At 40.8% G+C, this 13,559-nt stretch overlaps 1 protein-coding gene across 5 annotated transcripts in view; it reads left to right on the forward strand.

Annotated features, from left to right (window-relative positions):
• The window catches only part of LOC308506077 (charged multivesicular body protein 3), a 71,245-nt gene that overhangs the window by 24,710 nt on the left and 32,976 nt on the right, over nt 1–13,559 (forward strand). The window contains exon 1 of one of the 5 annotated variants that reach the window (XM_081068968.1): nt 6,058–6,254. The exons of 1 other annotated variant lie outside the window; for it this stretch is intronic. In XM_081068968.1, the coding sequence (XP_080925094.1) occupies nt 6,210–6,254 (45 nt within the window). In that variant the 5' untranslated portion in view covers nt 6,058–6,209. Of the gene's footprint in view, nt 1–6,057; nt 6,566–6,612; nt 7,415–13,559 lie in introns of those variants that run through there. 3 more of the 5 variants (XM_081068970.1, XM_081068971.1, XM_081068969.1) reach the window with 3 other exon arrangements.

Here is a 13,559-nt window from a genome sequence, read left to right on the forward strand (position 1 = left end):
AATCCCACTTTACCTTGGGGTATAATCTTTTTAATATACAGAGTCAGACAATTAAGTTTGCAAACACCCTAGAAAAAGTGCTACATACCTCATTGCTGAATATCACTACAGTCATCTTCAAAGTACTCCCCTTGGGAAGCTATGCATTGATGCCAGAGCCTAGTCCACCCTTCAAAGCAATTTTGGAACTCTTTTGCTGGAATGGCCACCAGAGCTGTCATTGTATTATTCTGGATGTCCTGAATGTCATCAAAATGTCTTCTTTTCAATATATCCTTTATGTTTGGGTAAAGAAAGAAGTCACTGGGGACCAGATCAGGTGAGTAGGGAGGGTGTTCCTATATAGTTACTTGTGTACTGGCTAAAAACTCCCTCACTGACAGTGGTATGTGAGCTGGTGCATTGTCGTGATGCAAGAGCCATGAATTGTTGGCAAAAAGTTCAGTTGTCTAACTTTTTCACTCAGCCTTTTCAGCATTTCCAAATAGTAAACGTGGTTAACTGTTTGTCCAGTTGGTACAAATTCATAATGAATAATCCCTCTGATACCAAAAACGTTTAGCAACATTGTTGCAACAAGTTCGCAAACTTAATTGTCCGACATCATCTATATCACACTGTGTGTTCACCAATAGTTTAGTGGTTACCAGAGGATAAAGGGGCAGGAGGATTGTAAATGAGGTTAAACAGGATCAATTCTTTAATTCTTTTTTAAATTTACCTCGACATTTTTAATGGTCTCTTGTTCCTTTCAAGTCCCTCCTTTATTTCTGTGAACATTTTAAGCATAACTTTTTTTCTGCATTTGAGAATTCTAATATCTGAGGTACATTAGAGTATAATTACGATTCTTTCAAAATTTACTCTTGGCCACAAATATTTGTTTCTTTGTGTATTTGGTAGTTTTGTTTATCTTGCTCTGTAGGAATACTACAGTGCCTGGACTTGGGGTATGTTCCTTTCAAAAGAGCTTACATTACTTTGTCAGGTACCCCCCCTCCCTTACATTATCCTTCTAGGAACATTTTAAATTAGTATCTAGGCTTGGGGTTCCAAACTATGAAAGAAGAAACATAAGTTTCTTCTTATAAGAAGAAACTTAGACCCCCATGAGGACAGCCTTATAATTATGGTTTCTTAAGGAAGCCTTCTACTTTTATTTTTTCACAAGAGCTGCAGCCTGAGACAAACATTTTCTTCTTGGCCCCTTTTGCCAGCATATAGATATCTTTCTTAGCCTGTCCTTTCACTAAGGGTGAGGGTTTCAAGTCTCCCAGCTTCCAGGGGTGTCTATTTTGCTCCACCATTTTGCCTAGACAAAATTTTTGCCCCCTGTTCCTCTGCCTAACAATGAAAACCAAATATACTATTTTATTCCATTTATATGAAGTTCAAGAACAGGCAAAACTAATCTGTGGATATAGAAATCAGAATAATGATTATCTTTTGGCAACACCGACTGGAAATAGGCAAGATGGAGCCTTCTAAGATGTTGGAAATGTTTTAAATATTGACCTACATAGTCTTTTTTACAGGTATATACACAAAAATATATCAGATTTTACACTTAAAATTTGTGCACTTTACTGTCTATAAGTAACATATTTTTTAAGGCACACAATCAAGATTTCCATTATTGGAAGATATTACTGATTTATCTTATTTTTTGAGAGATCAGCCATGCACATAAAATAGTTCTGATTGTATTTTATCAAGACTCTCTGTTTTTGCAGTAGGTTTTTTCAGATTATCCAGTTTACCATAACGTTTAATGCCTAAGTCGCATGCGACTCTTCTAATTCTGATGCTGATTTTGGAGACTTTAGTGAAGTACTGATGTATTGCTTAAATAGTCCAGTTGGACTTTTTTTAAGTTCAGGTTTTGTCTCTACTGTGCTGTGGAGAAATAAGGTAAAGTGTGTGAATTCCCCACTAAAGGGCAGTGATCACTGTGATTTCCCAGATGTAATCAGTGAAGTTAAGGTCATACTGGATTTAAGGTGGGTCTTTCCTATGACTGGTGTGCTTAGAAGAAGAGACAGAAGAGAGAACATTGCTGTCAGCTGAGTAGTGTCCTCCCACAACCCATGTGTTGAAGCCCTAACCCCAATGTGATGGTATTAATATTTGGAGATAGTGCCTTTGGGAGCTAATTAGGTTTAGATGAGGTCATGAGGGTGGGGCTGTCATGGGATTAGTGCCCTTATAGGGGGAAGAGACACCGAGCACTCTCCACCATGTGAGGACACAGTGAGATGGCTAAGCCAGGAACTCTCACCACCACCTGACCATGCAGGCACTGATCTCAGACTTCTAGCCTCCAGAATTATGAGAAATTACATTTCTGTTCTTTAAGCCACCCAGTCTACTGTATTTTGTTACGGCAGCCCAAGCTCACTAATACAACACCATGTAATGACAGACAGAGAATGGAGAGACGCAGCTGCAAGCCAAGGAATGCCAATGATTGATGGCCACCAGAAGCTAGGAAAAGGTAGGGAAGGATTCTACACAGAGTCTCAGGGGGAGCATGGCACTGCTGACACCTTAGTTTGGATTTAAAGCTTCCAGGACTATGAGAATAAATTTGTTGTTTTAGACCATCTGTTTGTCATTCTTTGTCAGCAGCATAGGAAACTGATACGAGGGTCATTGTAAGGTTGGTGGAGGAAGGTTGGGAATGGGCAGATGATTCAAGGTCTTTCTTTGCCTTATCTCAAATCAGAAACTGTGGTTAGGAACCCATGGAACCTGAAGGTTAGTCAGAAATGAAGACATATCCACTCCAAAATTATTATATAAGCCATGGGCGGGAATTCAATTTTCCAAAGGTCACTTTATATCGAACATTTAAAGAATCTATCTGTTGTATAAAACAAAGTGTATCTTGGTCTTATTATTCCAAAATTCCTGACAAAAATTGGGTTGTGATTTTCTTACCCAAAGTATTTCATTTAACAATCTATGTAGTGAATGGGGAATAGTTGTGAGCCAGGAAGTTCAAAGATTAGAAATCTTACTGAAATGATCAAGACAAACTAGAGTGGAGGAAAAAACAGTCCTTTCTATTTTTCATTTTAAAATCAGGGAAGGATTTAAAGCATCAGGCATTGCAGTACCTCTCATGGATATTCACGTACTTATAATATTTTTCAGGGATTAGGAGGAGAATGCACATAAAGCCTTTGAAAATGTGTGTGTGAACACCTATGTGAACATACGGCAGGGGAGTGTGATCCTGTTAAACATTTGCTGTGCTTGGCAGGAGCAAAGAGCCAGAATGCCTGCTCACTTAGTTCTTCCCACCTCCTCAGGCGTTGAGTCTTAGCAGGTGGGAGGATCTGGTGCATGCTTTGCGAAGCCATGTAGGAAGGAAATACTACATTTACAGCTGCAGCTTTGTCAAATACAAAGACAATATCAAGACATGAGTAGAAAGTATATGTGGCTCTGAGGGTGTAGCCTGGAAAATGTATGGAAGATGTACAGTGCCCTTGTAGTCTCTCAGGACCAATTACACTGATGTCTTTATACGGCTCTGTCAGGAGCTATGGTCTCTGTATTTCAGTAAGACACCACATGCCAAACCAATCCTCCCTCCACACTGGCCTCTGCCCTTGATGACCAGCTTTAGAACAAGTGCAGCTTTAGGACCTGAAATGCCTGTGGCCCAAAACCCCCACCCAGAAACTGGGAAGGCTCTTAGGCACATGCTGTTTCTTTTGCACTGGATACTCTTCATCTCACTGCTACTTCATCCATCAAGTCCCAGTTTATAGATCACCTGCTCTGAAAAGATTCACTGATCACCATGTTCTTACAGTTTTGTACATTTATAGTAATCTACTCAATTTTGTTTATCACCATTGTTTTTATTTATCATCAATGTCCTTCTCACCAGATCATATGAGCTTCTTTTTTGTTCTTAGTTTTCCTGGAGCCTGTAGAATGCCTGACACAGAGTAGACATTTGATAAATGTTACTGACTAATTGGAAGTCCAGTGTCCTCCTACCTGAAAAATTGCTGTGCCTTATAGTTCATTCTCAAAAAAAAAAAAAAAGAGGGATATGGTGAAGAAGTCCTTAAAAGTTTTCCACAGATCTCTCATTTTCAAAGAGCTCCTTCCCATTAAAAAATGAGAGAGAAGGAGGGAAGGAGAGAGGAAGAGAGGCAGGGAAACAATTCCCTGGAAAATGAACAAGGATACAAAGAGACAATTCACAAAAGAAATTCAATTAGCCAATAAATATACAAAAGATGCTCATTTAGATTAGTAAATCATAAAGTGAAAATTAAAAACAGTATTTTATACTGTCAGAGATACAAAAATGTAGAAGATAATGTTCATTGTTAGTAAGGACGTAGGACATAGGGTGCTCTCATACACTATTGGCGTCAAAACTGTGCAACCTGTATGGAGAGCATTGGTAGTACTTCCGAAATTAAACTGTGTTTATATTTATTATTTAATAGGGAAAAATTAGAAACTGCTAATGTCATCCAATAGGGAAATTGTTAAATTTTAGTACATTCTTGCTATGGAGTCCCTTACCCATAGATATTAACATCAATGAAAATATATGTAAAAAATTTTTAAAAGGGGATTGCAAAACAATATGTATAATCTGATCCCAATTAAGTAAAAGTATATAAAAGTATATTCTCCAAAGACAAATGTCTCCAATGAGTCACACCAACTATTTATAATTATAATATTGACACCAACTAGCTGATGAAAATCCTTTGAGGCCTTTACTCCTGAGGAAGTGAGAATGGGGGGTTTACTTTTTACAATGACCATATACCGCTATTTTTAAAAGAACTTTATTGAAGTATGATTGACATAAACTTCACATATTTGTCATTTGTTTTGACATTGTATACATCTGTGACACCATCACCACAATCAATTTCCATCACCCCCCAAAGTTCCCTTTTGTCTCTTTGCAATCCCCCCCGTCCCCTAGCAAACATTTATCTACTTTCTGTCACTATAGATTAATTTGCATTTTATAGAATACTGTATAATTGAAATCATACAGTGTGTACTTTTTTTCTGGCTTCTTTCACTCAGCATTATTTTGAGATTCGTCCATGTTGTTGCATGTATCAATAGCGTGGCCTTTTCAATTGCTGTGTAGTACTCCATAGTACGGTTCTATCACAGTTGGTTTATCCTTTCACCTGTTGATGGACATTTGGGTTTCCAGTTCTTGGTTATTACAAATGAAGATGCTGTGAACATTCGTGCCCAAGTCTTCATAAGGACATATGCTTTTTCTCCTCTTGGGTAAATAGCTAGCATTGTAATGGCATGAGATAGGTGTATATTTAGCATTTTAAGAAATTGCCAAAATGTTTTCCAAGTGGTTGTACCATTTTACATTTCCACCAGAGATGGGAGTATGAGACTGCGGCACTTCATGCGTGGGCTCTTCGCCATCATGAGGTGAAGTCATGCCAGCAGGGATAGTCCTTTTTGGACACAGATTCTTCTGAGAATCTGTCTGAGGTCACGGTCCACGTGGAGTGTAGGAACACGAACACACACACACACACACAGGCCAGGTAGGAATCATCCACATTGGAAACGGCAGTGGTCCCAATAAAAGCTGCGACACTTAGGATGGAAAGAGGAGGACTGGAGTCTGCACATATTGAAAAGTTATAATTGTTGGGTCCTGGTAAGAGGGAGACAGATGATGATGCCCAGGTTTGACTGACGAGGTAATGGTGCTGACAACAGAGCAGAGGAGTAAATCTGGTGGTTGCTGCCTGTGAGGTACCTACCGGACGCAGGGTGAAGCTGTTCTAAAAGTGGTTGTCAATGTACCTTTTCTGGGTGGAGATACAGGCTTCCGGCGCAACAACATGTAGGTGTAGGTGAACTACCAGGCGCGGCAGTAATCACCAGGTGCGGTCAATACATGTCTGCCTTCCAGATGAACCACTAGTGCGCCTCACGCAAACACAGCTAATTCGCCGCCTCCCTCTACAACGCCCCTCCCACAAGTGGCGCAATTGCGTCATCTCTGACAAAACTCCGCCCGCCCCAGCCCTGCGCATGCGTAGCAGCTAACTGCGGCCGCTCCCTACTCAGGTCGTCTGTACTCGTTTGCTTCCAGCGGCCCCGCCCAGGCGGCGGCCCGTGACCTGCCTGGGCGCAGGGAACGGAAAGCCGGAAGGGGCCAGACGAGTTCAGTAGCCATGGGGCTGTTTGGGAAAACCCAGGAGAAGCCGCCCAAAGAGATGGTAAGAGCCACGGCGGCGGCAAACGGTGGATTTGCGTGGGGCGTAGTGGAGTTGGTAAAGCGCCTGGACACTTCCCCTCCCACCCCGCCTCCCCAGCTGGCCAGGTACCGCGGGCCCCCATTTCCGGGGCCTCCCACTCGACCGAGGGGCCGGAGGAAGAGTCTCTAAGGAGACAGCTATGGCGAAAGAGAGCCCTGGTACCTCAGCACTCCGTCAGGGAGCCGCGGGCTGGAGTAAGAGTTCCTCGGCCTCGGCCCAAGGTGCGGAAGCAGCAACGTGGTCCCGGCCCCTGGAAACCCCTCCGCGCGTTGGTACGTCCCGCCCGGAACCCTTCCCGGCGCAGGACCCGCCCCCTGACGCCCGCCTGCGGACTGCCGGCGCGCTTGCCCCCTGCCCGGGACGTTTGTCCCCGTCTCCGAGGCGGGACACCCCGGCTCCGGCCGCCCCTTCCCCACCCATCCCGCTGTATTGAGAGGGAGGCCCTGTTTCATCTTTCCCCTGCCCTACGGCGTTGTGTGGACCCCAGATACATTAATTATAGCAGGACCCGACTCGGCAGGATGGTACCGGACATAACCTAGCTTGGAATTCTGATCTGCCTGGTGACTGAGATCATACGTAGGGGTTAAGAGTGCCCTGCACACTCAGTCTGCTGAGTTTGAATCCTGGTTTTCCACCTGTCAGCCTTGTGATCTAGGGAAAGTTCATTGCTCCGTGCCCCAGTCTGTCAAGTAGGAATGATAACAGCATCACTTCAGAGTCACTGAGACGGGAGGATGTCAAGGTCTACTTGGCAGTGCTAGTTACGGTTAATTCTTGATGAACCTTACGTCTTTGCTATCCAAGTGCAGACCAACAGCATCAGCGTCACCTGGGAGCTTGTTGGAAAACTCAGGCCTTACCCAAGACCTGATGAGTCATAATTTGAATTCTGACAGGACTCCTGAAGTCCTTTATTGGATAAGTAATCTCATCTATTCAACTCTGGCAGGCATATTTTTAAAATTAATGGCATGCATCACGAAGTGGCTGGCCTATAATGTGTGTTAATTTTGATTATATTTGCTAATCAGAGGTTGTAGAACAGTAGGTAATAAATATTAGTTCCCTCGGGCAACTTACGGTTTTGCTCCCTGGTAAAATTGTGGAGCTTAAATGAGGTAAGAGTGTGTGACATTACTTGGCAAATGTAGAGCATAATATAAGTGCATGTTTTGTGGCCTGTGTGTATTCTAAGATGCTTGTTATCGTAGAAGTGTGTTTTTGATGTTAGGGAATGATTAGGACCTTCAGTGTCTGTCTTAAGCTTTGCCATTCATAAAGTCAGATAAGATTCTGGGAAAAATAGTCTCATTACTATTTAAACTGTGCTATATGTATTACTTGTATAACACTTAGAGTATTTTTAAATGGTATATATAATTGCGAAGAACATGATGAGGAAACCTCCCTGGGAAAGTAAATTAACACCAGAAAATCGCAAGGTGGTTGCATGAGATTGTTTTTTAAAACACGCCTGCCAGAGGGATATTATAAAGATGAAATAGACAGCCAGGGAACTTATCACCTGGCAAGTAAGATAAGCATTTCAAGAACAAGTCTGGATTGGGTACTACATATCTACTTGTAGGAATTCAGAGGTTGGAGTGGTCACCCCCACACTGGGTAATCAGAAATTATTTAACCCTCCACTATCATGTTTTCCATACACCTCTTGTCTGTGAATTGGTTCTTGACTATTTAGTAGGATTTTTAGTAAATATTAGATTATTTACTTCAACTGGTACTAGAGACACCCCGCCCAAAACTTTCAAGTTCCCCTTCACACTACTGTGTTAGCCCACAGTACGACAAGCTTCCCATTGAGTCCGGTTCATATTTGTCAGAAGAGTGTCTGTGCTTGCTTTAGGTTCAGCTTCTACCCAGCTCTCTTTATACCTTGTGATTTATGACCAAGGAAAGTATTTTGTCATTTGCCGCAATTATTTAGCATTGAGTTTGTAATTCCAGAAAGTGCCAGTAAAGCAGGAATGAGAAATACTTTTTACTCTGTATTGTTGTTTTGGGAGCCATATATGAATAAGACAAGTAATGTCAGGCATTTTAGTTTTAGTTAGCTTTTTTTTTTTAAGAGTGAGAAAGAGAAAATTTTAATGTCCAATTTTGTAAAAGCAGCAAAGTAAAAGGAAATTAAAACAAAATGAGCTGATGTTAGCAGAAAGAGAAGAAAAATTAGAGAAAGAAGGAGAAAATTGACTAAATGCTATAGTCTGAGTTAGGGTAAATCTATATTATGCTTTCCGCAGGGGGCTGGAAGATGAAAGCATGTGGGTCTTGGTCCCAGCACAGGATAAGCAGGGGCCAGGTACAGCCATGCCACAGCAAAGTGATTGTCATTTAGGCCATAAGTCAGGTAACAAGTGAGGTCAGGCAAGTAAGATGTTTTCTGGGTGGTGTTCCCAGAACTCCGGTATATTATGCAGCACAGAGTAGGTGCAAAATAAATAATGAGTGGTGAATGAGTATCAATAAGATTAAGTAAGGCTTAAAGACAAACAGTCCTAAAATGAGCAGTGTTTCAAGGGATACTCCAGGGAAACATTAACTACGTAAGAAGCCTTACAGACTAAAGTCTTTGCTCCCAGGCATCTCATACACTTTGATGAAGATACCTTAGTGATGTAACTTGTTCTGTCTTAAAGTGTCCAAGTCAAGACTAGATTGGGCCTACTGAAGATGAGGATGAGAGCCTTGTAATCCATTTAGAAACAAGGAGATTCTACTAGAGACAGATTCTTCTCTTGGACTTGAGGTTATGTTGGAAAGTTGTGCTAGTCTCACATAGGGACTTCCCTGATTTAGCCCTTGAGTAGTCACTTTCCATGGCATCAGAATTCTGAAATCATATGATTAACTTATAACTTAGACTGGGTCATGACTCATGGTTGTGGGGTGCTATCAGAAAAGGGAATAAAATGAGAAGGAATATTCATAACAACAAACATTTATTGAGATATTTTGGTGTGCATTGGGTTGGACACCAGGTTTACAAAAATAAGGCACTGGATGACAACTTTGTAGAATATGTTTACTGGGGGACACTGATGTGAACAAATACTTATATTGTAGGGTAAATAACAGCAATGATGTAAGTATGTACAATCTGTGATGTCACAGTGGAGGGAGTGATTAACTGTTCACAGTGGGGAGGGGGACCTGGTCAGGGAGGGTGTCTGGGTCTTGTCACAAGAGGCATTAGCCAGGTGGATGGGTTGGTATAGGATTAAGAAAGGGTGGGCATTCCAAGCATAGTAAACTGAATGTTTGAGGTGTGGAAGTGTACAACATAGGTTGGAGGAACCAGAGAAAAGTTCAGAGTGGTTGGAAGAAGAAATACTGTTATATCTGAGTGGGATGCAGAAGGAGTCATGGCAGTAGTAAGACGTAAAATTGGAGAGGTAGGTAGAGGGCAGATTAGCCAAGGCCTGTGTGTCATCCCTACTAAGGATGGGGAGCATTCAGAATACTGGTTTGGAGCAAGAATTGGAGGGAAGAGACTTACGTAGGTATGGGCATCAGTGACCCAGGTGAGAGATAATACGGATCTATAACTGAGAGTAGAAATGGGGATAGAGCGGATGAGTATAAGTTTTAGAAATATTTAGGATATATAGTCAGAATTTGCTCGTCTGTTGGGTGAGAATGCAGAGGTGATTATTAGGTTTCTGTTTAACCTCACCCCCAATTAAAAACTACCATTCCCCTGATGTAGGCACCATGAAATAAATTCAGAGAATTCAGGAAAGGAACAGGTTTGATGGGGTCGTGATAGTGGAGGGAAATGTGCCACAGAGCTCAGTTTTAGACAGTTCAGGAGATCAGGGAAGACATTAGAGAATGGATTATCCTGGGAAAATACTTTTTTTTTCTACTTTGTCTTCTCAGCAAAACTGTAAGCTTCTGGAGAGCAAGGATCACGTTTTTCTTTATCACCCACTGGGCCAGTATAGTGTTGAACTCTCTTAATAAGAATAAAGTGCCTATCAAATGTTGGCTTGATGAACAAAAGTAGAGATGGCGAGAGAAAATGCTTACACATTTGAAATATAGCCTAGTTGGATATATACCGGAGGTGCCATAAAAATGTATACAAGTGGACACTTCGGTCAACGTGGCTCAAGCAGTAGTTCGCCATAATCAGAAGTGTCTGGACGCTGATGGAAACCACTTTGAGCACCTCTTGTAATTGCAGAAGTGAAACGTGACTTGTATTCATCTTTTGTTATTGGTATATATATTGAATATTACAATTTTAATAGTTTTTTCCTTAAAATATGTATATGTTGTTTTTGGCACCCTCTGTATATATATCCATCTGACAGTGATAAGAATAGGCAAACTTTGACCTAAGTTCATTTATATTTTTTGCTTTTGGCTAATTTCTAGTTTTTTGTTTTAATTATTGAAGGATACCCCAAATCCTACTTTACAGTGGTTGCCTGTAGGGAGAGGACGAGGTAGCTGAAGGTCAAAAGTGGGAGGGGAACTTACTTTTCACTATATACTGTCCTAGTTCCCTGCTATAACAAATTAGCATAGACTGGGCAGCTTATTCACAGCATAAATGTATTTCTCACAGTTCTGGAGGCTGGGAAGTCCAAGATCAAGGCACCTACACATTCAGTGTCTGGTGAAGACCTGATTCCTAGTTCATAGACAGCCATCTTTTCATTGTATCCTCACATGGCAGAGGGGGAGTCAAGCTTTCTGAGGTCTCCTTTATAAAGGCACTAAACCCATTCATGAGGGCTCTGTCACGTCCCAAAAGCCCCACATAATTACCATCACATTGGGGATTAGGTTTCAACATAGGAGTTTTAGGATGACACATTCTGTCTATAGCAGTGTGATTTCAGTCTCCCAGCCTGAGACCTAGAATCAGCCATTTCTCCAAGGAGCACTGGTTTCTTTTAGTGGGAATGGTATTTAGAAACCAAAATTTATGTGCTCATAGTGATTACTGCTACTGGAGTGTTATTGCTTCTGGGCCTTTTAATTGGACAGAACTAAGAAACATAGTCTTTAAAAAAATCATGACAATGATTAGAAACGAGGTTGTTTTGAACCAACCCTCCTGCTGAAAATAGTGGAAGAGCTAGATGAAAAATATAACTTTGAAATCACTGAAAGCTACCAAGGTACTGAAGTAGTACAATATCAAGATTTCAGGGAAGAAGGAAGCTCAATTACATGAGCCCAATCATTTGGGAACACTTTCCCCCTAAAGAGATCCTCTAATTCCTAATGCATTGGTTGAAAAACTGAGAATTTGAGTATAGCTTTTTTTTTTTTAAATGCACAATTTTTTTTTTAATGCACTTTTTTTTTTTTTTTAAGATTTTATTGGGGAAGTGAACAGGACTTTTTTGGGGAACAGTGTATACTTCCAGAACTTTTTCTTTTTATCCAAGTCAAGTTGTTGTCCTTTCAATCTTAGTTGTGGAGGGTACCATTCAGCTTCAAGTTGTTGTCCTTTCAGCCTTAGTTGTGGAGGGCGCAGCTCAGTTCCAGGTTCAGTTACCATTGCTAGTTGCAGGGGCACAGCCCACCATCCCTTGCGGGAGTCGAACCTGCAACCTTGTGGTTGAGAGCCTGCGCTCCAACCAACTGAGCCATCCGGGAGCTCAGCTCAAGGTGTCGTGTTCAATCTTAGTTGAAGGGGGCGGAGCCCACCATCCCTTGCGGGACTTGAGGAATTGAACTGGCAACCTTGTGGTTGAGAGCCCACTGGCCCATGTGGGAATCGAACCGGCAGCCTTGGGAGTTAGGAGCATGGAGCTCTAACCGCCTGAGCCACCGGGCCGGCCCTTGAGTATAGCTTTTGACAGACCCTGTAGTCAGGGGGTTCCAAAGTTAAGAGTTCACCAAGGATAAGGGATTTAGGTGAATCCCAGGGCTTTTGGTTGGGACTGTGATACACCTTAGCAGTAACAGCAAGCGGAAAATAAACTAGTCTTCACAAAGACCGAAGTCCAGTTTCAAATTATCTTTATCCCTGATTGGATTCATTAAGCTTAATTAAGAAATACTTGCCAGTATTTAGGCTAGATGTTTACCAGAAGCAAATATAAGTCTTCCCTGGATGAAGGTAATATCCAGAGACTCAGGTTATCCAGCAGGTTTTCATATATAATATTGAGAATTCAATTTAAAAAAAAAAAAAGAGACATTGACTCATAGGAAATCTTTATATATTCTGGGTACAGGTCTTCATAAATAATGCTTTTTGTTACCATTTATTTGGTTACAAATATCTTCTCCAAATTTGTGACTTTCTTTTAATGGTGTCTTATGATGAATAAGTTTATATCTTCTTTGATTTATTTCATCAGTGTTTTGTAGTTTTTCATATATATACACACACACATATATGTATGTGGATGTGTGTGTGTGTATATATATATATATTTATTTATTTATTTATATTTCTACCCTAGTGTTTTATTTTTTTTTGGTGCTATTGTAAATGCTTTTTTAAATTTCAGATTCCACATGTTTGTTACTGTTATATTGGGAAGTAATTAACTTTTGTATATTAACCTTCTATCTTAAGACCTTGCTATACTTGCTTATTAGTCCCAGGAGATTGTTATCATTGATTCTTTGAGATATATATTTTTTTCATTCAATTTGCTAACATTTTGTTGAGAATTTTTGTATCTGTGTTCATGAGAGATATTGATGTGTAGTTTTCCTTTCTTTTAATGTCTGTCTGGTTTTGGTATTAGAATAATGCTGGACTCTAGAATGAGTTAAGTATTCTCTCTTATATTTTCTCAAAGATCTTGTAGAGAATTGTTACTTCTTCCTTAAATGTTTGGTAGAATTCACCAGTGAAACCATCTGGGCCTGGTACTTTTTTTATTGCAAGGTTTTAATTACTGATTCAGTTGCTTTAACATAGGCCTATTCAGATAATCTGTTTCTCCTTGTGTGAGTTTTAATAGTCTTGCAAGTAACTGATCCATTTCATCTGAATTACCAAATTTGTGAGCATAGAGTTAGTCATAGTATTTCTTCATTGTCTTTTTACTCTTTGAGCTCAGTAGTGATGACCCCTCTTGCATTTCTGATCCTGGTGATACTTGGGGATTTTCCAGCTTTTTGTTACTGATTTCTAGTTTAATCCCATTGTGCTCTCAGAACATGCTTTGTATGATTTCTGTTCTTATAAATTTGCTATGGTGTGTGAGTGGCCCAGAAAGTGGTCTGTCTTGAGGAGTGTTCCATGCGATCTTGAGAAGT

Source organism: Rhinolophus hipposideros, assembly GCF_964194185.1.
Source record: "Rhinolophus hipposideros genome assembly, chromosome: 12".
Lineage (NCBI taxonomy): Eukaryota > Metazoa > Chordata > Mammalia > Chiroptera > Rhinolophidae > Rhinolophus > Rhinolophus hipposideros.